Source organism: Equus caballus, chromosome 4 (genome assembly GCF_041296265.1).
Source record: "Equus caballus isolate H_3958 breed thoroughbred chromosome 4, TB-T2T, whole genome shotgun sequence".
Classification (NCBI taxonomy): Eukaryota; Metazoa; Chordata; class Mammalia; order Perissodactyla; family Equidae; genus Equus; species Equus caballus.
The window spans coordinates 74,059,896-74,083,709 of NC_091687.1; the positions used below are offsets into that span (position 1 = coordinate 74,059,896).

Sequence of the window (23,814 nt, forward strand, 5' to 3'; positions counted from 1 at the left end):
TCTCAACATGGCACTCTCAGCAACCAGCACTAACAAACTGGAATGTTGAAAGAGATGAAATTAATTTGCCATCTCACATATGACATTAAGTGAAAAGAACAGAGATAAAATTACATAAATGCAAAATCAAACTAGGGAAAACAAAATGTATTTGTATCAGACATTGTTAGTTGTATATCAAATGTTTGACGTCCCTTGCTAAATATGGTGATGTGACTATGTCTGGCTAATGAAATGTAACTGCAAGTGTTGTATGGAATTTTCAGAAAGGCTCATTAAAGTGTTTGAATCAATTGAGAAGAACCCTTCTCCTTCCTACTGTTGGAGAGCAGATGTAATGGCTAGAGCTCTGGCAGCTATATCGTACTTTGAAGTATCCTTGATGATGGAAGCCATGCCCTGCATAGCAGAAAGATAAGAGCCTGTACTGCTTTTGACATCTTGAAACTACAGCAAGCCCAAAACTTCCTGCCTCTGGGATTACATATTGTGAGAGAGAAATAAATTTCTATCATGTCTAAGCTTCTATTGTTTATTTACTTCATGGAATACAGTCAAATCTAATTTTAAGATTTAGCATACAAGTTATCAACTATTCTTGTCATCTTGCCTCTCTAATAAGGATGAAATGAAGATGAGAAAGGAATGAAAATTGATTGAATGCTTAGGTGCTTGCAAATACTATCTGTCAAGAAAAGGCATTTTACTTGCATTTCTTATTTAATCTTCATGACAAACATGATAAGAATTATTTTCCAATTTGATAGATGAAGAAACTGAAGCTCTGAGAGATTAAACAGTAAGTCCAAAATCACAGGGCTGGTAAAAGGAAGAGATGGAATTCAAATCTAGTTTTTTGGATTTATAACCCATGGTCTTTTCATAACATCATAATGACCTCAAAAACACTGAGTGCTTGCTTATTAAGCACAAAGCACTGCACAAGATTATTTGGGGTTTAATAGAGAAAGTAAGCGTAAGACAGTACCCATTCTCAAGAAACTTCAAATGGAGTAAGAGATTTAGAAAGTGAGAGACAAAATATGATGCTCAATGAGTTAAACTAACAACAACAAAGATGTCCCATTAGAGGATGTAACTGACAAATTATACAAAATTTATTTATTGTATAAACTAAGAATTAATGATGACTTTAACTTGGAATACTCTTATTTTGTTTCCTTCTTCCATCTCTGCCTCCCTCCAACTGACCTTAAACTATGTTCATTGTAAAGGAAAGGAAATTCTCCACAAAAATAGAATTTATTCCAAATGACATAATCAGATGTAAATAATCTGAACAGATTGATGACTAAGGCAAAAATTGTAAGTGGTATTAAGAACTGCTTTCTCAAATCAGACATAAGCCCTAATGGATGTACTGATGATGTTTCCCCCACATTTTTCAGATACAGTTAATCTTGGGTCAAGAATATCCCACTAATCTATGAAAAATATTGTAAGCTTGGGAAGCTATGCAAAAGAAGCAGAATCTTCCAACAAGGACTCTACTATTTGCCACAGGCACTCCTCCTTGGAACATTATGATAAGATGCAGTAGTAACTCTATCAAAGTAAAATTACCCCTGGGGGAATGGCTTTTGAAAGCCCTTCCCAACCACATTCTTCTTCAATTTGGGGTTTGGAAAGAGCTTAGTTAGTATCAAGAGATTAGATAAATTTTATACAAGTATTAAGAATACAAGGCTATATACAAGGAAGAATGGAGCAGATTTGGGGAACCTGGATGCCAAGCAGATAACTGGACTTCAACCTACATGTAACTAGAAAAAGAACTCAAGTCATAGGTGATGCTGTGATGGGCAATATGATCAAATATCTTAGGATTAGTAATAGGCTTCAGCACTTAGGCGTGGATAGGGCTCTAGTAGGGGTAGGGGTAGGACCAGCAGTTGGAGACCAAGGAGGAGCCACTTTGAGCAGTCTATGTATACAGTGATAATGGGGCAGGAGAGAGCTAACATGTTGGTGAGCAGTGACTGGATACCATTAGTCACAGCACTGTCCTGAAACACAACAGAGAAATATGTATGACTTGTAAGCATTTCACTAAACTAGGCAAAAAGTACCAAGATTTTCAAAAGAACTTAAAACTTCTTTGGATTTACTTCCTAGTGTCTGGGAGTTGAGGGCACAGTAGAGAATGTCACGTCATTCTGAGAAAGGTAAAGTGTCTCAGTTTTCTATTTGGAGCATGGTCACCTCAGCTCTCAATTCTCTTTACTTGCTCCAAATTAAACCTGGAACATCCTGTTCTTACAAAATTAAGTAAGTATGAAGAGTGCCATGGAAACCACAAAATTAGCAGTGAGGCTGTAAGCCAAGACTTCTCTACCTACCAATCGGTAGAGCTCAGTAATGCTGATGTCCTCTGGATCCACCATTGCATACTCTTTCCTAGGCACCAGGTCCAGTCCCAGTTGTCTAGAAAACAAATTGCAAAAGTTGGGAGAAAAGTCGCCTCTATAGAATTTATTAAAAATAATTTATTTTTACTACATTACCCTGAAATTAGATATATCACACGCCATGCTTCTCTCACACATACTTTTTACTTTGCATTACTAGTTACCATGGTTGGAGTAGCCAGTGTAACCAGGTTGGACACTGGGAAGAAATTGAGAAACAGAAGACAAAGGCAGGCAAATCAGGGGGTGGGTGAGGGGATGTCACTCTCAGTGGAGAGCTCCTGCAATGGTGAGGAGCATTCAGCACTCCATAAACCACCACCACAGAAACCCTTCCACATTAGACTGGGGTGGAAACCAGAACTAGACATAATTTTGTTCTTAGAAATCAGAGTTGAGGAGAGGGGAGCTTGGTCTTTAGCATTTGACCTGGCACCAAAATACCTAGTTATGGCAGGAGCTAACTCATTCCTAATGTGAATCTCTGGTAACATGCGCATGGTTGTCATTCATTCATGGCAAGTTCTGGGGTCAGTAAAGGCAGGGGACAGAAATTAGGGCAGCGTACTTCTAGGCCTGGGGTGGTTTAGCCTCTTGTGTGTGGGTGACATGTGGCTTGCTGTGCTGAGACTATTCTAAGGTCACACATCCAGCCTCAGAGGGACCAAGTATGGTAACCGATTTGTGACATCTTACCACAGACAGAGAAAAATGAGTATAACCCTGCCAGTTTCCCTCTAGTGACCTTGATAACATATTCCTCTCCAGGGCATACACTTTACTACACTGATATCAATGCAATATAATTCTATTCATCTCCTTAACCATCCACGACCATCCCAAAGGCTTCACAATGCCTTTGTAACACCCTATAGATCAAGGCCAAGATACCATCTCTCTATCAGATGCCCCTCAACCACCCTACTCCAGGTCTCACGCTTAATTCTCTGAGGATGATGTGTTCCACATCCCTTTCACATCATCACTCTCTAACACGGAAGCCTTCCCTCATTGCACTCCCCGTTACAGAACCACAGCTTTCTCACATTTGCAATAAAAAAAATCCTGAAATTCTGTGCCCTCCCCAAAACCTCAGTAGAGGTTTTGTAGTAGAATTTATTAATTTGGCACCTACTTCAAGCCAGGCACTGCCCCAGCCCCTGCGAGGGATAGATTTTCTTAAGAAGATGACAAGACTGTGGCCTTCTTGATGGCAGGAGCTATCTTTTAGATACTAAAATAGTTTCTTAATTACGTTTCCCTTTGAGAAACTTAAAAGTTACACTTGCATTCTTTAACTTTTGTTGAACCTTCAAATAAGCAACAGCACTGCGATTTGTATTTAAATTACCCAAGTCTCCCTGTTATGGAATGAAATTTTTAAAATTTATATATTGAAGCCCGAACCCCAATATGATTATATTTGGAGATAGGGACTATAAAGAGGTAAGAGAGGTTAAGTGAAGTCACATGGGTGGGGCCCAAACCTAATAAGACTGGCGTCCTTATAAAAAAAGGAAGAGACTCCAGAGATTTCTCTCTCTCCATGCAAGCACAAAGGAAAGACCATGAGAGAAGACAGTAAGAAGGCGGCCATCTACAAGTCAGCAAGGGAGCCCTCACCAGAAAGTGAATTTGCTGGTACCTTGATCATGGACTTTTAGCCTCCAGAACTGTGAGAAAATAAATGTCTGCTGTTTAAGCAACCCAATATGTGGTATTTTGTTATGGTAGCCTGAGCTGACTAAGATATCCCCCTTGCTACACTTCAGATCTGATAAAATCTATTCCTCAGTCTCTATCCCCTCCCAAGAGAGAACCACCATACCACAATGGAAGACATCATTTGACAACATGTCAACATTGCTGAGGAAAGATTACCTAGCAAAGGAAAGAGGCTATATAACCACATAGGAATCTTGGCACCTACCTTACCCACAGCTCCTTCTATGAGAAGCCACCTACCCACATTCTCTGCTGAGGGGGGCAGAGGAGAGCTGAGGTAGTCTAGTCATCTGACCATCTCCTCTTCCTGGGCCACATCTGACTGGCCAATTGGTAGGAAACTGACCTAAAGACAATTAATCCATGGACTGGTCAGCAGCTTAGGAGTGGCTGGTATAAAATGCTCAGTCTAAACAGGAATGATAGATACTGGATCTCAATGAGATTCCTTCTTTGCGAACTTGCATCTCAAAATTCAGACAGCATCAGCCATGTGGTACAGGGAAGAAAAGATGCACGAAGGGCAGCTGATCTACATCACTGCAGAAAGAGTAAAGACTAACTCCAGGTGCAGAGGCTGTAGAGCAGGTGTGGGGTCCAGAACCTTCCTGAGCTTGTGGGCACTAGGAGCCTGTAATCTGCAAGTCTCTTCCTCTCTTAAGGCTTTGATTGTTCAACTGCTGGCTCTTGGGAATTCTGGCTGTGTGAAGAGAGTTTTATGTGTTTCTATTTCATTTTGTTAATTCCTAGATATATCCTTAGGATACCCTCCTGCTGTTTGAGGTTTCTGAGCTCACAGAACAGGATCAGGGCAGTGCTTTAAAAACAATAAGAAGAAATGTGACAAGGAGCAAAGGGACAAGATGGAAGGAGAGTTTTCAGGACATGGGAAGCCATTGGTGGGAGGGGAGGGTCAGGTTTTACATCAACTCAGTCACCAAACTACTCTGGGACATCAGGAAGGATGGATGAACTGACTCTCTTTCCTGTATAATCTTAGCAGGAAAGTCAAAGGACAGCACAGGACTCTATGGGGAACAGAAACAGGTACCATTATCTTCTGTTTGAGCCTTCCAGGGGGAGGACACTTCTCTTGATGACCCCGTTAGGGAACAAGATGGATTATCTTCCCCTCCTCCCAAGCTTCCCCCATCCAGAGGACCTCTCTTCCCCACTCTTCAACAGTCTGATATACAACCTGAGATTGAACACATTCTTAATTTATGTTCATCCAGAGATCTACATGCTGACATAATTTTGCAGGACAATTTGACCTAGTTTAATATGCAAGAGAATTACCTGAATTTGCTTTCCATGTAGCACTATTTAATAGGAAAACTAATTTATACTTAAAGGAGTAAGATAAATGCACAATCTGCATGTTGAAAGTCATTTTTATTTAAGTGATCAAAGAAATTCAAAGAAAACAGAATGAGACGTCAGAAAATTTGTGAATTTGAGGATGATCTAAATACATCATATTGCTCATTTTCAAGCATCAATGTTTTACCAACTTACCATAAATTAGCCCCAGAACTGCCCAAAGCATAAGTTAGAACTCATGTGAGTCAAAAGTGAGTCATGATTCAGCCATAATTAATGTTTTTCCTTCCTTTCCCTTTCCTTCTGTCATTATCTTCCTTCCGAAAACTGGAAAAGCATCATCTTCTTGCCTGCTCTATATTTCGAAGCTATTTTTGATAAGCTAACTTCATCCAACTTTTTTCCTGTTTACAAACTAGTCTTTTAAATGAGGACCAGCAAAATGACTAAGAACCAACATAAATCAGTGAAAACTCAAAGTTTTCTCAAAATAAAAAAGAAACAAGAAAGAGAGGCAGCATAAGTCACGCTCAAACAGCTTTCAGCTCCACCCCTCACAGCGCTGCCCCATCCCACACAGCAAGACTGCAGGCTCAATGCAAAGAGCTGGCAAATTTTCTCTCTCAGGAAATGCTGTGTGTTTTGAATCAGACTGCCCAGGAGCTGAAAGTGCCCTTGGACCTCCTCTGGTTCAACATACTCCTTCGATGGGTGAAAAAACTGACGTCAAGAAAGGCTCAGAAATTTGTCTCAAGCCTTAAAAAAAGCAGAGTAGGCTTCCTAGTCCAATGTCTTGTTACCATTCCACACCCTCACTTGTTTTTTATTCCCTAGAAGGAATGAATCTTCCAGAGATAAATAAATTAGGGCTACTCTACTAATTGTCTGTAAAAGGACGAATGGCACATCTTACTTGACAAGATACCAGAAGCTCGCTGTGTGAGATGGAGGTTTAAAACGTTTTAGTAGGTCCATGTATTGAGATCGGTAGTATGGACTGTCTTGGCAGGAATCAAAATTGGCTTCTGATAAAGCGACTTCCTATGGTTAGGGGAGGCAGCCCTCTAGTTTCAAATTGGTTTTTCCGGGATTCAGTAAGAAACAAATTTATCTGCGGTGTACCTCCTGCTGTTTTCTCCATTTCTGTCTGCTTTTTTTTATTCTGTTGCCCTAAGATCCTTCAAAGGTCCCAAAAGCAAATGGGGATTGGAGGAGAGGAAAGGAAAGGAGAATATGGCCAGGTACAACACTGAGGGGCCATTAACTTGCTTAAACTTAAGTCTATCCAAACTTAGGATCATTGTCAAAGCTGGCTTTCCTAATTTCTTAGCTACATATTAACATTCATATTTAGAACAGTATCAACCTTCATCAGAGCTTTAAGTGATTAGATTTACTGTTTAAAGTGCTTGGCTGTTAGATTAGTCACTAACAGTTTTATTTAAAAGTAAGTATTGGTCAAGAACAGCTTTTTACTGAGTTCTCCCAAGCAGCTCCTCAAAGTGGCTAATATACACACACAGGCCGAATCAGGGCAATAATCAAAGGCACCATGGGTGCACCTATCCTAAGACTTTTAATAGAGGCTGTTAGCATTACTGTCACCCTCCAGATCACACTGGCAAGCTATCACCGTGGAAGTGATACAGGTTAATAGAGTAAAAGCAAAGACACATGCCAAACCTAAACCTATTTGAAAATAAGACCTATTTTAGCAGAAGCCATATCTGATTGATCCTTGTGAACATTTCATATTCCATGAGCACATGCACACCATCACACCACCCAGGGCACTAGAGAACAAACAACATCCTGGTGCCCACACCAGCCCTGGAAGATGCGGCAGGCACTCAGCTCCATCAACCTCAGTTTGCACTAAGTCCCCCAAAGGGAAAACTGGAAAAGCCCCATAAGGCGTCTTCCAGAGATATTACCCAATGGTGGCTCACACCTCTGTCGCTTCCGTTGTGTTCAGCCCTCAGAGATTGTCCCTGTAGTGGCCAGTACTCACTCATTGCCCCAGTCCAGGCGGGCGGTGATGTGGCGTTTCACGTCCTTCATCCGGTCGTGAGTCAGATGGCCCACCAGCACCTGCCGCCGCAGATCCAGGATTTCATTCATGATGTGCCACAGCCGGTGGAAGAGGTCACCTTCATTTCTCTAGGAAATATGCAAACGTGGAGATTCGGTGGTCAGTCGCCACACTGAGTTGTGAGGCAACCACAGAGCATAGGGAGGGCAAGTCCTGCTGCCCTCTCTGTGCTCGCCACTCTGTGGACAGACTAACTCTCCCCTCGTGTCCTCAAGCACACTCACTGCTCTATAGGCTTTTATTCAACTGCATGACGCTGCTCTCATGTCCAAGAATCCACCACCTTCACTTCTCAGACTCCTCAACACAGACACTTTGTGTCCCAGTGTCCTCCCTGGGCCTCCAGACCCGAGGCTGACATACTGTGCCTCCCTTTCCACCTCAAGAGCTCCTTTCTTTAGCTCTATCCAAATTCTACCGTCCTTCAAGGCTCCACCTGACTTCCACCTCCGTCAGGAAATCTTCCCTGACAACTCTTGCTCACATTCTGGTCGCCCTTCTCTCAACCACAGCTGTATGTAATTAAGGCCAATTCAATGGAAAACACCATTTTCCAATTATCTCTTGCGTGTTGGTCTTCATGCTTTCCTGCATTTCCATCATAAGATGGGCTCACTGACGGGGCTCTCAAACTCCGTCACTCATGGATTTTCACTGCTATTACCTGGTCAGTATTCAGACCTCTGGAAAAAAGTGGTGTTTTCTTTCTTACTAGCTAAACATTCATGTAGATTCAAGATACTCTCCTGTGAAATTCATCAAGCAAGGTGGCTTAGCTGAAAGAAGACGGCTTAAACTCCTGGCTTCAAATCCTGGTTGTGCCACTTACTAGTTTTGCAGGCTCTGAGAGTGAATTTTGTCATCGTGAAACAGGGACAGTGCTTTCTCCCTGGAAGGTTGTTTTAGGGATCAGAGGGAATATTCGTGAAGAGAGCAGTACAGCACAGTGATGAAGCGCACAGACTGGATAGCCAAAGCACCTCGAGCTGCTTTCCAATTGTGCCATTTACTAGCTGAAAAACCTTTGGCAATTTATTAACCGCTTTGTGTTTATTTTCTCATCTGTAGAATGGGTATCACAGTAACAACCCTCATAGGGTTGTTGTGAGGATTGATGAGTTAATACATTAAAACTTTGAGAACAATGTCGGGCCTCGAATAAATACCATGTAAGTATCAGCTCCTTCTAATACTGTTATTATTATGGGCTTGGTCCGGAATAAGCCCTCTACAAATATCGTGTCTTTACCAACACATAAGTCTATGTCTGTTACCCGGAAACTCTTAGGGCAAAAACCCTTTATAAGTATTTACTTTTCATCTTTCTTAACTTCTTTAGAAGCTATGCTTTTACTTTCTACAAAAAATTATTACTACACTACATGCACAATGGTATAAAAGTATTGAGATCACCATTCACCGAAAGTTCTCTACAGTGATAAGGTGCCAGAAATATCAAGTTCTGTGTAATGGGTACAGAAGTTTAGTCATAACATGTTTTTTATTTTGAAAAGTAGTGACGTGTCTTCTGCTTTATCAACTCTTGGTGACATGAAGCGTTTTCACGTACTGTGCAGGTTAGACAAATGTGCCACCTCGACAAGACACATCCTCCACAATGTCATCCCTGATCCTCTGACATATAAGTAATCTTGCTCTCCTCTCAGCTCCTCCTGCACCCTACCGAGGCTACTCTTCTATTACTTCTCGCTCTCTACTCATGTTATACACTCCCATACAAGTCACCACAAGGGCACTGTAAAGCAATATTCTTGAAATTCACTGCTCAGTGTCTGTCTTCTCCTCTTGCTGGAAGCTCCCAATGACAATGGCTGTGACTGCCTTGACTAGCCCCAAGAGCTGGAGAATGAATGAAGGAATGAATGAATGAATACTGTGACGTATAGGAGGTCGTTTTTCTGGACCTTGAGAGGTGGATTCTGCTTAGGTCATGGAAAAGAATAAGCAGGGAAGATGAAGAAAAACTTGAGGAAGCCAGTGGTCAAAAGGAAAGGTCTACTCAAGTCAAAGAAATTAAGGAAGATATAAAATAAGTCAAATTGTATGCAGCAAAGCAAAGAGCCAGCTCCCTCTTGAACAGACTGTCACACTGTGAATGTCACTTGTCCGGTCCTTGGGGAAGGTGTTCGGCACTGTCCAGTGCGATGAGCTTGATTTTCTAGATGCCACCTCTAGTACTCAAGTTTAAGAGAATGCTGAGATGAGAAGGAAGCTGGATCCTTTATACAAATGAAAACAGCTGGTCAGCTTTGCCTTCAGGGCAGGGGTGGCAGGAACACTGACATACTGCAGCCCTGACCAGCAACCCCACCCTACTAATGTATGAAAACAGTACCTATCTGATTTGACAGCTAGTCATAAAATGATGTTTCTTTAAAAAGTGGATTTTAAAAATTGGTTATGAAGACTATTCAGAAATAGGAAAAATGCTTTTCATTTAATATTAAATGAAAAAGGTAGGGTACAATGTTAAACACTTGGAATAAAATAATACCTAAAACTTTCTGCAATATGCCAGAAATGTAGCAAAAGTTAATTGTGAGTATTTCAGTGTTTTAGAAAATGGATAAGTTTTCATTTGCCTCAAAATGAAAACACAGGTTTTGGAGCAGCAGATCCAGATTTAGGCTCAGGCTTTACCACTTAGCATGGGGCCCTGGATAGATTATCTTTGATAAGATTAGAGAGGTAAAAACTGTCAGAGCCCCAGGGCAGACAGAAGTAAAATATTCAGCCAAAGGCCTGCACAAAAGTACTCAGTAAAAGATGGCTGCTATATTTCTCTTAAATTTTCAATGGTTATATTACTGCTATTTTATTAAGTGATATTTTAGAGAATATTATTTAGGCTCTTACTGATGTTATTAAAAAGATCAACTAGCATTTCCCAAGTGGCTACCACGTGCTTTTATGCTAAATGTTCTACTCAATTAAGTATATCTCATATACTGCTTACAATTTACAACACATTATTACCCTCATCAAACATCTTCCAGAGAAGAAAACAGGCACCTTACAACTGTTGGAAAAGGACATGGACAGCGCTTCAAAACACTCAAGTCTAATAGACTTGAACCAAAACATCTACATCAAGAAAAGAGAAACCGAAGGTCCAACAAAGCCAAGTCAGCCTCATTCTCAAGGTCAAAAATCTAATGTCTTCAGGTTAAACTTCTCACTTGCTCCTAACATAACCGATTACCTTTCCCGTACCCAGGGAAACTTTTAAATAATTCTCTGTCTCCATTACTCAGGATACGAGGAGGTGAGGTTACTCCGAGCGCTTAGAACACACAGATTTAAAGCCAATCACGTATGTCCCCAAAACAGATGCTCACAACCTCAAAAGCAGGTAAAAATAGCTGGAAAAGGCGGAATCAAGAGGAATTCAACTTCGTTCCCCACAAGCAGCTACATAAAAGGATAAGTGCTGGTGCTCCAGCTCAACTAATGGATGAAACTTAGACTGTCATTATTTTTATAACTCTTAGGCTGGGCATTAAGGATGCAGTGATTTGAACATTTCAAATAATTTCATTTTCTATGTTAGTGTCATGCACAATGTTATTTTAAGAAAAATAATACTTGGATTTTATATTCTTTCCAACATAAATTTTTTTAAAAAATCTAAAAAGGAGATCTGCTCTTCCTTTGTAGTCTCCTAGCACAGAGCCCTTGAGCTCAGTTATCTTGACTTTCCATCTACTTCATTCCAGCAAAGCTTAGATTCTGGCATTTCATCGAAGACTGTCTTACGGATTTTACTAGTGAGTCCTGAAGCCACCAGCTCGAGCAGGGCATGGTCAGAGAAATCCAACATCAAAACGGTTTTTATTAGTGACTTTTTCACATTTTTTTGCCTCAATGAAATATCCTATTACACTTTATATGTGCCAGACATTAAAAACTGTCATTCTGTGCCAATGTCCCTCACTAATTTGGATTTTCTCTTTGACAGGCTGTTTCAAATTGCTTTGTCAGGCTAAGCACACCTTTGTATTTTGAACACATCTCTCCAAATGGTTAAGCTGTTCTATAAATTTCTTTGAAAATGAAAGAAGAAATAGTATTTATCTTCCCCAAAATTTCACTACTCCCAAGGTTCCACATATGCAGTGGTTCAGAGTAAGGATATTAGAGTCACATCAGGCTCCCAGCTCAGCCATTTTCCAACTACTTGATCTCGAGCAAGTACTTTACGCTTGGCCCCATTTTCCTCATTTGTAAGCTGGGGACAATCACAGTCATTATCTCTTGAGTGGTTGTATGGATTAAATGAGATACTGCATATGGAGTACCTCCCTCAGGGTGTGACATAGAAAGCTCTGAATAAATGTAATTAGTTATAATAAGTAAATAAGTACATATACATACCCCCAAAACAGTGACCACTGTCTCTTTTTTTTAAGAAACATTCCTTTCTTTTACATATTTAGAATATCCTCATTGATTCTTGTTAAGCAGTCTATCATTTTCAGAATACTTGAATCATTTACAGAGAATTAGAATATTGTATTGAAAATGTTTATTTCTCCCTGAAAACTAAAAATATTCAGAAAGCCTAACACTAGTTCCATGTAAACCATCCTATTTGATTAGATGCCAGAAATGTATCTTTTACATTCCTGCAGCTTGAAAAAGAACTTATAAAACCCATGCTTGGTGGACATAAGATTACAACAAGACTGTCTGTTTATGCTCTGTATCTCCAATTCCCGGAGGAGTACTAATGACTTACCGGGTGCTCAAAGCATAGTTGATGCCTACTCTGGTTCAGTTCTTTCTTTTTTTTTTTCTGCTTTTTCTCCTCAAATCCCCCCAGTGCACAGTTGTATATTCTAGTTGTAGGTCCTTCTGGTTGTGCTATGTGGGACACCACCTCAGCATGGCCTGACAAGTGGTGCCATGTCCACGCCCAGGATCCGAACCAGCGAAACGCTGGGCTGCTGAAGCGGAGTGCACAAACTTAACCATTTGGCCACAGGGCCGGCCCCTCAGTTATTTCTTAAAACAATTCACGACCTGAAAAATTATGCCCTTAAAAAGTTACTTACCACATAGAGTTGTTTCCACATGGTTCCCCAGTCTCTTAATGTTGATGTCATTTCTGTGATAACAGAATCTTCAGTGGGAATAACCATTTCAAACTGTCTGTAAAATTAAAAAAGAAAAACAAAATAAACATCAAACATCACAGACAATTTTCTTTTAAATACTCTAAAAGATAAACCAGGAAAAAAAGCTGCCTCGTTATTTTTGGTTCTGCAGGAAGTAACCAGCATCTGATTATGAACTTGTATCAGGAATGCTCTGTGGGTTATGGTGGTACAATATCAAAATGACCAGTCACTTCATCCGGATCAAGTTGGAGCAATGCGGTGGAGAAGCAACAACATCAGAATTTCTGCTCCAGCCACAGTTTGACCACTAAACAGAAACTCATTTAATCTCCCTGAGCCCGAAAGCCCCATGTGTAACATGAGGTCACCAGGCTTACACAAACTGTGAGATGGCTTTTGCTTTCCAAGCACGATGACCACAGAACTCAAAGGGAGTGACGGACTTGTTCAATGATCAGGATAGTATGCTGCAAGCACCCGAACTAACTTAAATAACTAGATAACACGGTACTGATTAACTAGACACACGATACTGATTAAACACTCCTTGATCTCATTAACACTCCATTTTTATTACTTGCAAACAGGACCATGAAAAATGATTAGTACTATTACTAATGTTATCACGAATTTTAGAATTTATTAAGAGTTTGCGACATCACAAATATTTGAATATCCATTGCAAAGTGCTCCTCTCTATGATTAGGGGAATATATTCTTCCTATTTCTTCTGTACAAGTCAGAAACTATACTTGGAAAATATTCAGACCAACATCTAGTAGGGTATGCACAGTGGTCCTGATGTTGAGAAGATACATAAGGAGATGAAAGGGAAAAAAAACCCCAAAAAATTTCATTTGTCCCCTGTATCCTATCTTTGACACACAACAACCTTTTTCTTCATCTCTAATTTCTTTTTTCAAGTTCTTTCAGTTTAGTTGTAGGTTAAGTGGCGAGCATTCCTACAACTTCTCAAAAGAATGCTACTGACTATATCAACGGGGGTTATTTTCTTCATTTGAGTATATTTTTTTCAAGGACAATATCTAATATGTAGAACGTAACAGCATATTAGATATCGAACATGGTTGTCTAGATGATCCAGGGGAAATGACTTCTTAGCATGAGGCTAATAACTGTTGTGCAGTTCCTATTTCATGTTATGTCCAAAGTTTGTATAACTATCTTTTGCAAAGTCTTCATGACAGCAAGTATAAAATTCTTGCCTTGATTTCTTCACCAACAGAGTCTCACCTCCTCATTTCATACTGCTACTAAAATACTTGCCCTGTGAATATTTTCCTTCTTTGTAGAGCTTAAACACAGCTGCAAATGTAAAACTGGGATTTAAAACTAGAAATAAAAGTAAACAGTAATATATGAACTGTGACATACATGGAACCTTTCATCAAGTCCACATACGACACTTTCAAATGGTAGTACGTTTATTTTGCTTTTGAAACAGCTGTTGCAATTTCAATGATTAATATTTTGAGATAGAGATTATAAAATGATCGGATGCAAGGTTAAGGAGGGAACAATGAATTTCCAGGAAAACTCGACAACGTATTTAACATTTAAAAAATGACATGACCTCAGCAGGAATTAAACAATACAGAAGTGGCCTCACTGTTCGCAAACCATAATTTAATTTAAGGACCCCCATCAGTCCTACATTGCTCCGAAGAGCCAGGAAAGAACATAAAGGCAATTCAGTCTGCAGGAAGTTGATTTGGGGTTTGTTCAACCAAAATGTAAATTTTCAAGAAGCACAAAATTGCCATTTTAGATGAGGCAGCTGTTTCTTCCTAATTATACCAAAATCAATGTTCAAATAGTCATAAGCAGTTGTCCCTGAAATTATATTTTGTTCAGTTATTTTATGAGTCCTTTGCAGCTATTTCATGCTGGTGGGCCAACAGGCTGTTAATCCCCTTACAATAAGACAGGTAACATCAAAATCCCAAAGAGCTTCCTCTCTGGGAAAGCAATCACCTGGTACTACGTGTTCTCAAACGTTTTCAGGCTAAAGTTTTTCTTCCAGTTAATAGTCCTAGAATCTAGGGTCTCAACCAATTCCAATGACATATTTTTACAAAATAAATTTTAGTTCTACCCCAAAGTTCTCCTGCTATTTAATGCTCATCATGCCCTGTGTCTAGTGGAGAACCCATAACCAAGTCTTAAACTTACACAACCAAATTCTGAGACAACTTTACCCACAACCGGCTACTTACTAGGACAATTAAATAAATAAATAAACAAATATATAAAAGTACTTATTTTAATTAAAATTATGTCCCACCCCAACCTGCTTTCACTGGGTGGAGTGATGTCTTATACCATCTTTGCTAGCATTCTCTCTTTTCTCTTCCCCGACAGGTCAGAGTGTAAGATGGGGCTGGGGAGCCCTTGGCTCTGGAGAGTTGAAAGAGTAGGTTCGGGCTTGGGGCAAAGGCAGAAAAGAGGACTGGCTGCATGGATCTGCCCAGGTGGACACTTCAAGGGCCAGGGTAGAGACCCTGACTTTCCACATTGCCTAGCCCAGATCACTAGGGCAGAAAGGTCTGAACAAAGAGTAAGCCTATGGCTAAAGTGTTTTCTGGAGTGTTCTCTGGTTTAGTCGAGCGGGGCTGGATAGTGTCAAACCCAGCCTGGTGGGAAAACTCCAAAAGGACTGATAACTCTGCTGGACTCACTTCTGGTGGATTACAGCTGCACAATATTTCTGAAGGACAGACGTTATTAAAAGAGTAGCGGTGGAGGTAACTATTAGTATTGGAATTACGATGATTTTAATCTAGTGTTTTAAATAATTACCACTACTACTACCAAAAGAATAATATTGCTTAAAGTAGCTGACATACATAAGATATACAGTGTAAGGATCTCCTACACTCTTTAAGTTTTAATCCACATAGGGAACAGGGTATTTATACCAGAGACTCTCAGCCATCTGCAGAAGTTATTTCATTGAACTCAGATTTAATATCCTACCTTTACAGAGGGTGGATATAAGAATCATCCATTTGAATAACATCCTTGGAACTTTTTTGGTGAAAATGAAGTTTGAAGATATCATTTACTATGCTTTAAAATGTGCTTTACTAATTCAAATAAATTGCTATGTTTTGCTATTTGAGGAAAAATGTTATTTCTCTGGCTGAATCTGTATTCTTTCTTTTGTCATAAAATGAAAATTATTCAAGGATCCAACACATATGCCTTGTGGCATTGGCGGCAAATGTTGGGGTCCAAATCCATGTCCCACTTATAATGAATGATCTGCTCAGATTAACCACTTAATAAGCAAGTTCCACTGTTTTATCCTGTAGTATTTTATTTGAATGATCTGTTATCCTGATAGCTGCTTCAAGTCCTTTTGGAAATAGACTGGAAAAACTTTTTAAATATATGAGAAATCCTAGTAACCGATGGACTCAATCAAAAAAAATATATCATAGAAATGCTGTTCCCTGAAGTAGAATAGAGGCTTTGTGAAGTGGTCACACAAGGATATGGGGATAAGGTATTATCCCCAATTAGGAAAAGACAGTCAGATATGGCTGCTTATAATCAGTGGTGAATCGAGGAAATTCCTGGGGTTTGAGACATGACTCAGCAGTCAATGGGTCTGACTGCCATGATTCCCTACATAGCAGGAAACCAAAAAGAACCAACTCCTTCTGCATAGGTTTAGGCTGATTCCATGATTTGTGGACAGTGAGAGACCTCCAGGGCCCTGGATCCTACGGTTGTTCAGCACACACAGATGTAGTGTGTTTAATCTTCTCTAACAACCGCCTTAGTGTAATCTATCTTTATTAAACAACATAGACAATGGCATGATCATCTATAGTTCATTTTTCAAGATAATTACTAAGCCTTCAGGTTTCAAAATAAGCATTGGTTCTGTGAAAATCCTCCAACTATTAATAAAACTCATTTCTTACCCTTTGTTCTTTACACAGGCATTTTTCAAGTGAACATAGCTGGAAGGAAATATACCCTAGAAGAGAAAAACGTGAAGGTTACGGTGCTAGCTGTCTGTTAAGGGAGGGTTAGTTTCACAAATCATATGGATAAAATACAGCCATACACTAAAAAAATACCAAGAATAGGGAAAAACATCTCTATCACATCTATAGGCTAAAATCTATTATAGCTTAGATCCATTCCTTTTATTTTCTACTATTCATTTGTTTACAAATTGAGATACTCTAAAATAAATATAAAAATTAAGTCTCAAAAAATATATTCTTTATAAAACAGAAAATTAAAAATTTTTTCAAGAATTCTGTATAAAAAGCATGCTGAATAAGAATCTTTTAAAAATATTGCATTGGTCTGAAAGAAGGTTTTTTGTTTGTTTTGGTTATTCTTTTTCTTCTCTCCAAAATACTCATGTGTCTATTTAAAAACACACACACAAAAAAAAAATACCATTGCGAATTTGGAGATAACATGTATATTATGTGTTACGGAAGATCTCTGGTGAAAACAGAGCAGCAATTAATCACCAGGCTGCCATTCTGATGGAACAAAAATTAAACAAAAGAAGCCATGCTGGCTTAAAGCTCTTTATTGTAGGGAAAAGACAGGGCAAGGAAATTGTTCCTTTGTTCTAAATGAGAAATTGAAAGAAACAACATAAAAAAAAAATGAGCATCAATTTTATTATCCATTAAATGATAACATCCTCTGAATGATTTTTCATGTAGTATCAAATGACAAATTCAATTAAATATTTAGGAAAACAAATGTCATTTGAATACATTATCACCATTGTGGATCCAAGGATAACATAAAATTTAATAAGCAAATTGTGCATATTCAACAATAGTAAATAATTATATAGGTTAAAAAAAAACTTTATTTTCTTCGGAACTTAAATTTACCTCAATATGATAGGAATAACAAATAGAGTAATTATAATCAAAAGGAAAAGTCAGAACTTGAGGTTTGTTAGAACAATGAGACAAGTAACAGAAACCATAATAGATTTTTTCCTCAAACATGGGTAAATGAATAATTAAATACTGAAGCTATATTTGCATGTGCCTTGCAGATGTTCAAAAATAACTTTAAATGAGGGCTAAAGTATTTAAAAAAATTAAATTTGTATACTCTTTTGTCCCTCAGGCTCTCTTTTAGAATGACCTAAAATAAATGAAATAAAGTAATTAAATACAGTTGGATGATCCAGAAAAAGGTATAGTTAAACAGAAAGGCAGGCAAAAGAGATTAGATTACTTATATTTTGAGAATGAATAATGATACAGTGTCTTATCTACAATTCTAATAAAGCCAGAATTAAACCAAAAAATGAACATGACATATAAGAAAATATTAGAGAATGTGGGAAGCATGGGAGAAAGGTGGGAAGATTAGAATAAAGTAGAAAAACATAGATATTAGCAAGGATTAGCATCAAAATCATAAACCATACACACGAAAGGTAAAAGAAAAATCATATTTCTTCCCACTATAATTCCTGAGGATTCATATAAATTATATAAAGGATAATGAGTCTTAGTTTCTGTCTGGAATGGTAAGAAAGAGGGACTCTCTGTAATATGGTTTTCTCACATTTCAGCTCCTCAAACCCAAAGGTACTCTTAATATACCCTAAAATAAACTCATTTCTCCACACCACTATCTTATAAATGATACCACAGAAAGCATAAAGATTAAATACTTCTATTCAATATTTCTTTTGGAATATATATTTCTCCTGCCTGAATTTTAATTTCGCTCTCTGCGAAACTAACACTTCAAAAAGATTTTGTTTATATATAATGAGCTTATTAAGGTCTTCTCAGTACAAATTTCAAGAGCTACATACGATTATCATTTGAGTAGCATGTCTTAACTATAATCCAAGATCAAAGGAATTATGAAAATCTGTATTGCCATTTAGCATTTCAACTAAGGGTCCCAACTGTAATTTTAATTGCATAATGAAATAAAGTAAAATAACTATCTTTTACAAAAAGAAATCCCATAATTACGGTTAGAAGTAATAATTTTTACCTTGATATTTGGGTTTTTTAAGGCAAATCCTCTGTACCAGCCTGTGAAGAAATAATCATGATCATATTTTAATAAAACATAACAACATTTTAAAGAAAAGAAATGACTACAAATGAATCTAAACTTTGCTGATGAAATTTTACCCTGTATGTAAATATTCTAGGTATAAACACGGTGGGGGCTGGGATTATGCCAGACTGAAGCTCAATGGACTAATAGTTTAAGTATTCTATTAATAAAAATGTTTAAAGAATAGAAACATGTGGGGCCAGCCTGGTGGCACAGTAGTTAAGTTCGTGCGCTCAGCTTTGGTGGCCCCGGGGTTGGAGGTTCGGACCCGAGGTGCAGACCTACGCACCACTTATCAAGCCATGCTGTGGCAGGCATCCTACATATAAAATAGAGGAAGATGGGCACAGATGTTAGCTCAGGGCCAATCTTCCTCAGCAAAAAGAGGAGGACTGGCTGCGGACGTTAGCTCAGGGCTAATCTTCCTTAACAAAAAAAAAAAGAAAGAAACGTAAAATTGAAGTAAAGTCTTTAGAATCAGAGCATTGGACTTAAATTCTGGCTTTGTGACTAATTAGGTATTTAATCTTGGGCAAGTTAATCGACCTCTCTGAGTACAGTTTCTCTCCATTTTATTTTATTTTATTTTTTTTGAGGAAGATCAGCCCTGAGCTAACATCTGCCAATCAGGCCGCCAAACCAGAATGTGTGAACTTAACTGCTGTGCCACCGGGCTGGCCCCTCTCTCCATTTTATAAAAGGCTACACAAGATTTCAGGGAAATTCAAGAAGCTACACAAGATTTAATATACTCTCAAATTCTCTTTGCCTGACTATAAAGCCCAGACTCTATTTCCACAGAATGGTGCTCAGCCAGCAGTCACGCAGTGAATTCTCACATCCTTCAGCCCACCATCTTGGGTTAGGATCAGCCTGATGACATAAGAAGAGTGAAACCAGGTCTCATCCACTAAGAGAATTAATGGGTACTCTCTCATCGACACAATCTCCTACTAACTGAGCTCACCATAATTTTTATTCTGTAGAATGCCTATTATGTAACCCCAAGCACCCCTCAATCAATTTTAAAGTACTATCCTTAAGGGGGAACATACTTGTTTTGGTTTAAAACAAGTACAGAGTATATATATGAACTTATATGGTTAATATACAACTCCCTTATAACTGTATTATTTTCAACTTAGAGTTTCTTCAAGTATAGAAACCATTTTGCTTATTGGTAAGAAATTATTTTATCATGTAACAAATGTTCTGTCAAATTGGATTTTTTAATAGAATTTTTAAAAAGAAATATTTGAGCTTTGTATTTAACTAGTTTTGTTCCTCATAAAGTTTTCTTAAAAGAATAGATTGTAAAATATTGTGCCTAACAGTTTTAAAACCAGAAGAAAGCAAAATGAATTGAGAATCAGAATCTCTCTATTTCAGAGTTTATTAGATCCCTTAAAGACATATCTGAGAAATATATCCATTCTTAATTAAGTATTCCAACAGAAACCAAAACTTTTTGAGAATTGCAGAAATGTCACAGAGAGCTTTCTGTCCAACTGCACCATACAGAAAGGTTTTTAGATTACAAAACAGTTCCCATAAGCCATGGAGCCCATTTTCATGCACCAATTCAAAACAGATTTTATATTTATCTGCGTACAAAGTAGAAACACACAAAAATACATCTAGCAATGACAGAGAAAACCTTATTATATTTTTAAATATATCAATTCCATTGGACAGAACAAATGTCCACATATTATCACCATTTTTTTTTTTTGAGGAAGATTAACCCTGAGCTAACTACTGCCAGTCCTCCTCTTTTTTTGCTGAGGAAGCCTGGCCCTGAGCTAACATCATGCCCATCTTTCTCTACTTTATATGTGGGACTCCTACCACAGCATGGCGTGCCAAGCAGCGCCATGTCCGCACCCGGGATCCGAAACCGCAAACCCCGGGCTGCCGAGAAGCGGAACGTGCGAACTTAACTGCTGCGCCACCGGGCAGGCCCTATATTATCACCATTTAATGCCAGGCTCTACCTAATGTAACAGTTCTTTTTGAGGTAACATAATTTAATAATGAAGCTTGATTTGATAGAATGTTACTATATTATAAATTCCTAACCAGGCAACATTTTAGTAGTAAATATAAATATTATAGACATACTGATGGGGCTTTAAAATATGGTCATTTGGTTAACGAGAAATAAAGAGTAGTCACTTCAACTGGGATCTTTTTAAGGACTAGAGTTTAAGGATGTTTTGTGGAACAGGAATGGAAACATGAGAACATATTAGCTATTTCGATTTAATGAGTTACCTGCTACATAAATTAATAATAATCATACAAGTTCATATAATATATTCCACTAACATTTCAAATGCAATGAATAATTTTAGTCCTAATTTAGGAGAATGAGAGGGGGAAAGGCCTGGCCAGGAGCCCTTCCTGAGGCATCTGGCTACTCAAGCTTGAGTAAGCCCTTTCTGCTCTGGACTTCTGTTTCTTCTTGTCCTGGGGGACCTAACAGATCATTGAGATTCTAAGAAAGTCCTTCTAGTTTGGCACCGAGTCATGAACTCCCACAAACACAGCAGTCTCGTTGCTTTTTGTGTTGGCATCTAGTAAAAATAAGGAAATGATGTTAGGAAAAAATACCATCAACTTAACAATACCAAATGATGCTTTCCTGTAAGCCAAATAGTGAATATGCAAGAAACAAGTTTTCTCAAAAACGTTCCCTGTGACTACTGGAAAAATTCCAGAGATTAATAGAGGTATGGACAGAAGTTTATAAACTTTATGAACTGTCCTATGGTAAGGAGGTCGTCCACACCACCTCAAACAGTCACCACTAGCCCACTTACCATCACATTTCTCCAGGATCTGAACTGTATCTCCAATTTCCAATGACAGCCCATATGGGACGGTTCCTCGAAAACTGGCAATAACTGTAGAAAATGATATAGAATATATGAAGATAACCACATCAGTTACAGCTGGTTATATTGCTTACTATTAAATGTTATCGACTAGGAAATGTGAATGTGAATAAAAAGTACACTTTAATAGCTGGTTTAACTTTATATATTTTTGAAGAGAGTCAATCTCTAAGCTTACATTACTTTGCCAACTTCTTGGTTGAATAAGTATTATAAATATGAATTTCGAAGACATGAAATTTACTACTAAAATAGTACACAATATCAAGAATATCACCCAGTAACAGATATAAACAAAAATATTGCCTGCAGAGCTCCGTAAGGAGCTGTGCCCCTCTTGCTCACTGCTAAATTCATGCTCCATCCAGGTGCCTAGCACACAGTAGTTACTCAATAAATACGTGTTCTATTTTTAATCCATGGTAACATTTTATTTAGTAATGACTGCACCCCTCCCGTAGGATTAAACACACAGCCCCCATGACCATTCCCATGGGCCTTAGCTCTCATGCCAATTGGAATTGTTGGATTGGTGGGGGGGGAGGCTGTCAACGCTAAGCCCTACCTGCTGCTTATAGATTGACTGGTTTCTGAAACATTTCCCAGGGCTGGGCAGGACTAGGATGTAATACCAGAGAGAAAGTGTACATAGATTAGTCATCCTCAGATGACTCAAGGGATTAGAGAAAGAATGAAGCACAGTGATGCTCCCAGAGATGGTAATGCTTGAGTCATAAAGGAGACAACAATGGAGAAATAAAGAAAATGAACCTCAGCACTCGAAAAGACAATAGACATCTCCTGTTCAACACAACGTATGCTGAAATCAACTTGCAATTCACATCAAAAGAAAATGAGAGTAAATGCTTTGACTGCACGATTTTTAAAAGATCAAAATTTTGGAAGCGAATTTTATAATTCTGTTCCAGATAGTGAGATTTAGATACAACCCCAATCCCCAAAATAAATCATCGCCACTGTTGTGAATGTATTTTAAAAGCCTGAAGGAACACATGAATCTGTCAAAAATCAAAACATGCCAATAAGTAATGGGCTTTTAGAGAAGTCTAAAGCCCTTTTACGATCACAAAACAAAATTAACAGTAGAAATCAAAACACAGGACAGAAAACATAACCCAAACTACATGAGTTGGATGAAAATAACGACATTGTAACCAAGTTAGAACATTTTAGACAAGCACTAATTCGTGATGTCATTTGCTAACTATAATCATAAATACCATATGGCCTCATACTGATGTGCTAGAAGATGTTCAGTGGAAAAATAATCAAGGGTCTGTATATCTTGACAGATTACATCAAATGACTGGCAGAGCCCTCTTTGTACAAGGGGTCAACAACTGAACACAGTAGATTGATTACAATTTAAAAGACTTCAAAACAAGCTTGCACCCAGAATGGCCTTTCTAAACTCATGAAGTTACCTTAACCTCTCACAACCCTAGTGGTTCGACACTGCTCTACTGACGTTGCTCTTAGTGGTCTAAGTGCGTGGACTCCCTAACACAGCTCCACACACAGCTCTCACCACTCAGAAATCTTCTACTTCCCAAGGCTGCCATGAATACCTTCCCCACTGCTGGTTGCTCTCTCCTACCGCTCATGACCTTCTTGAACACAGCAGTCCCATTCACGGATTTCATTTCTTCACCCTCCCTTCATGCCTCAGCCCACAATACAGCCTTCACCGTGTCCTGAAAATGCTCTAATAAAGTCACTAGTCCCCTCACTGTGACTACATTCATATCACCTTTCAGGAGTCTATCCTCTCTTGAATCTTCTACTGTTTCTCTCACCCTCCAGCCTTCTTCTGCAGACCATCTTTTCTTAGCTCTCCTTATAAATATTAGTGTCATACAGGGGCTACTCTCAAGAGGCTGAAGTGTAAAGACCAGGCTATAGGAAAATAACATCAAATTTGATATGATGAGACATGGGTTTGAACTCAGATCTTACTACTTATTAGCTGTATGACTGGTCAAGATGCCAACCTCTCAGAATCTCCATGACCTCATCAGGCAAATGGGGGTAACAATAAAGGAATTGCAAAAGGTAGTGGAGGATTAAATAAGGCATCCATCAGA

The 23,814-nt window shown here is 38.6% G+C and overlaps 1 protein-coding gene across 7 annotated transcripts in view; it reads right to left on the bottom strand.

Annotated features, from left to right (window-relative positions):
• The window catches only part of DOCK4 (dedicator of cytokinesis 4), a 435,623-nt gene that overhangs the window by 230,748 nt on the left and 181,061 nt on the right, over window positions 1-23,814 (bottom strand). For all 7 annotated transcript variants that reach the window (XM_070264886.1, XM_070264887.1, XM_005609313.4 and 4 more), the window contains exons 2-7: window positions 21,635-21,718; window positions 18,744-18,784; window positions 16,664-16,719; window positions 12,645-12,741; window positions 7,489-7,637; window positions 2,361-2,445 (exon numbers count right to left, since the gene is read on the bottom strand). In XM_070264886.1, coding sequence (XP_070120987.1) covers window positions 2,361-2,445; window positions 7,489-7,637; window positions 12,645-12,741; window positions 16,664-16,719; window positions 18,744-18,784; window positions 21,635-21,718 — 512 coding nt within the window. The remainder of the gene's footprint in view (window positions 1-2,360; window positions 2,446-7,488; window positions 7,638-12,644; window positions 12,742-16,663; window positions 16,720-18,743; window positions 18,785-21,634; window positions 21,719-23,814) is intronic.